General features: G+C 48.9%; 1 protein-coding gene across 1 annotated transcript in view; it reads left to right on the top strand.

The window, feature by feature from the left end:
- Positions 1 to 3,639, top strand: part of rap1gapb (RAP1 GTPase activating protein b) — a gene marked incomplete at its 3' end in the record, with an annotated part of 46,016 nt that overhangs the window by 16,969 nt on the left and 25,408 nt on the right. The window contains exons 7-10 of the mRNA XM_037679777.1: positions 3,002 to 3,080; positions 3,173 to 3,226; positions 3,312 to 3,395; positions 3,479 to 3,579. Coding sequence (XP_037535705.1) covers positions 3,002 to 3,080; positions 3,173 to 3,226; positions 3,312 to 3,395; positions 3,479 to 3,579 — 318 coding nt within the window. The remainder of the gene's footprint in view (positions 1 to 3,001; positions 3,081 to 3,172; positions 3,227 to 3,311; positions 3,396 to 3,478; positions 3,580 to 3,639) is intronic.

Raw genomic sequence — 3,639 nt, 5'->3', positions numbered from 1 at the left:
GTCACTAAGGAGTGTCATAACTTTCTCATGATAGTCTTTCTGGTTCAAAATCACTGTGCACCTTCCTTTGTCTGCTGGGAGAATGATGATGTTTTTGTCCTTGCTAAGAGTGGTGAGTGCATCCCTCTCCTCTCTACTGATGTTGGAAGGTGGTGGTTTGGCATTGCTGAGGCAGGCTGAAACTTTGATTCTGAGCTGTTCTGCTTCAGCCTCTTTAATTTTGTTGTTGCGGATGGCTGACTCAGTAGCTGTGATCATCTCCACCAGAGGAATTCTACTTGGTGCAACCGCAAAGTTCAGTCCCCTGGCAAGAATCTCTGTCTCTGGCTGGGTGAGCTGTCTGTCAGATAAATTCTTCACCCACTTTTCTGTCTCACTGTCTGTCTTTCTGTCTCCCAGGCATGTAATTGACTACTGGAGTGTTGTCCTACACTGAATGTGTTGTTATTGGAATAGTGATGGTGTTGATGAGCTATTAGTACGTTAAACTTGTTTTGTTGTCGAGTCTTGGACTTGACATGCTGTGCTAAGTGTGCCTGATCTGGTATTTTGGTTGTCAGCAGCAAAACTGGTTGATCCACTCTGAGACGGTGCTATTTAAGAGACTGAGCTGAATTCAGCTCCTCAGACTGAAGAACTCTCTCGGATGAGAGACGAAACGTTTCTACATTTTTTTGTTGATTTGCTTTGTTTTGTTTTTTTGAATGTCCAGAGGACCAGATTTAACTTTTTTAGATGTATGAGCTGAGCTGCTGTGAGGCTTGTGGAGCTGCTGACGCCGCAGGAGCGCGCGTTAGCACTGGTGCGGTCAGGAAGCAGCGCGCGGCATCGGTGGAGCGAGGCTACCACTGGCTCGGTCTGTAGAAACACGTTCATTCTTGGCTGCAAGTCACGTGAACTTCAGAGTGATTCCACGAGCTGCAGTATTAATTCAGAAAACCTTCTTTGAGGTTGAAGGAGCAGAGCCGCTGTGAGGCTTGTGAAACTGCTGACGCCGTGGGAGCGCGCGTTTGACACCACTGCGATGAAAAAACGTGTGTCGCTTCTGCCGAGAGCGAGATACATTGCTGAGCTCGTACCGTGGTCTCACGTTAACGTTGACATGAACGGCGGGCGCTGAGAGCTGCGTGCGCGCTTTCATGCCGCAGGAGCGCGCATCGGCACCGCTGACAGTGAATGAAAATAACCTTAAAAAGGCTCATTTGTGATGAGTGTGTGTGATGGGGCCACTTGTCAGATAAACCATGCTGACAGCCTGGCTAAAGGACACTTCATCATAAAATGATGTTATTTCACAGTGTCATCAACACACCTCCAGCAACCCGACACCTGGTTACCTTCCGTTGAGCTCTGTTTGTTGTCCTGGAGGGCCCCCTGTTGGCGAAGTCAGGGAAAACAAAATGAACTTCCAGATGCCGGGGACGTCTGACGGGAGGGGCTGGCGTAGCAGAGCTGGGGAGGCGTTGTGCAGCCGTGGAGCATCTTGAAATGATCTCTCGCTGATGAAAAGAGGATCTCCAACAAAACTTTTGCAGCTCTCCTGAGAGGAAGGTGGAGTGACGAGCCAGGAGAACCTCTGGGACCTCGTTCTCCGGCTGCGATGCGGGGCTGCAGACAGCAAAAGAGGCGCACCGGTTGAGGATGACGTCAGCTGCCCTGTAGACGGAGCATACTGCAGGGGCCGGCAGCGTCGTTAGCAAGCAGCTGCTACGAGAGCGGAGTGGGCCGAAGGACAGAGGGCCACCGTCTCTTCCCGCCTCTAAACGTGTACGCCAACAGCGTAACGTGTTGTTCGCTGCGGCCGTGTGGAACACATGCTGGTGAGCTCAGTTGGAGAGCGGTGTCACCGTCTCGGTTATGCTAACCGGAGGCACGGGACGCTGGTCCACCTCGACATCTTACTCCAATGAATCCTCCATCAGGCTCGGCTCCAGGGGGCACGGAGGGACTTTCCGCTCAGTGAACCCCTGCTTTGGAGATGGGTGCGGACTGTGGAGACCGGCTCCCCCAATCTACCAGGAAAAAACCCGTCTGTGGCCTCGCCCGTAGGACGTCCTGTTGGGAACACAAGGCCATATGGATCAAGATGGTGAGCCGGAATGGAGCCCAGTAAACAACCTTCCCGCCGGATCATCCGAACTGGCGGGAAAGGCGTAGGACGTAAAAAAGGGTCCTTTCATGTCAGCCGCCTCCTGGGTTATGCCGAGCAACCCCTGAGGGCGCCGTCGGCTGGGAGCGGTGTGATCGCCGATGCGAAACGAGGTGGGATGGGGTGAGCATTCACTCAGCCCCCCTCCACCGACACTACGCTCTCCAGGAGGGAACGAGCAGCGGGGGCTGCAGCTGAGCGCTGCCTGTCCCGGAGGAACCATCCGATTCGCTCCGAGGGTCGGCGATAAGAGGAAAAATACAAGATGGCGTTGTCCAGCGTGTAGTGACCTGTCACTGAGAAACATTCCTCGGCACTTACCTTGAAATAAGACTGCTCGTCAGCTTCTCCTCTGGGAGGAGAACTCACCGGACGACCGGAGGTCGACTGCTGGGCCAAGCATCCTTAACAAAGGTTGGTCATCTACACAATTTTCCTTCTTTGTTCTTCTGACAGTGCTATTAGCTCGCTGAAGAAAAAATGGGAGCCGATTTCCCGCTCTTAACGTAATTTATACGGACCGGGTGGGGCCCACACAGCAGGTGGGCGGGGACTAAATTTTTCAGTGCAAATGCTACGCATAACGGGATAAACCCACTAAGCGACAGCCATAAAGAGCGAAGCCTATACGAAATAGAACATGTATGGATAAACATTTGATTCTCTTTTAGACAACGTTAGTTTAAAGACATTCATGTCCTCTCCACCACACATTTATGGGAACAATCCTCTCTAAATCAACAGTTCACTTGGATAACTGACAAGCATCAGATAAAAAATAATAATACAGCAAGGGGAAAGATTTGGTTTTATTAAAAAAACTGATATTTTAATTTTCACGTTTGATTTCAGCACAAAGGAAAAGACCTATCATGATGTAATTCCCATTTCCTGCCTCACAGAGTTTCCCAATGTGGTCCAGATGGCAAAGGTGGGTAATTATTATCATTTATATTATTTGTTCAACTATATTTCATTACATTTTCAAAACTAATGGACTTTATTTCTTGATTTTTTTTTTAGCTTGTTTGTGAGGAGGTGAATGTGGACAGATTTTATCCAGTTCTTTACCCGAAGGTAAGATTTCTCTTTATGCCCCTGCCATCTATCCTGGCTATAGCATTCAAGTGTCTGGATGCTGTCTCTGCTCTTTCTTCTTCAGGCGTCAAGGCTCGTTGTCACCTTTGATGAACATGTAATCAGTAACAACTTCAAGTTTGGAGTCATTTATCAAAAGTTTGGCCAGGTGACTGCACATCAAAGAATCTCCAGATTTAATCCATGCATCAGTCAGTCCTCCTGAAAACCCTCTTTGTCTCCTTCTTGCAGACGTCGGAGGAGGAGCTGTTTGAGAACATGGAAGAAAGTCCTGCCTTTGTTGAGTTTCTGGAGTTTTTGGGCACAAAGATTGAACTTCATGATTTTAAAGGGTTAGAACATTTCTACATACATACATACATACATACATACATACATACATACATACATAC

Source organism: Nematolebias whitei, chromosome 7 (genome assembly GCF_014905685.2).
Source record: "Nematolebias whitei isolate Nwh7 chromosome 7, NemWhi1, whole genome shotgun sequence".
Taxonomy (NCBI): Eukaryota; Metazoa; Chordata; class Actinopteri; order Cyprinodontiformes; family Rivulidae; genus Nematolebias; species Nematolebias whitei.
Note: the sequence above shows the minus strand (reverse complement) of the source record. Positions and strands in the feature narration are given on the sequence as shown.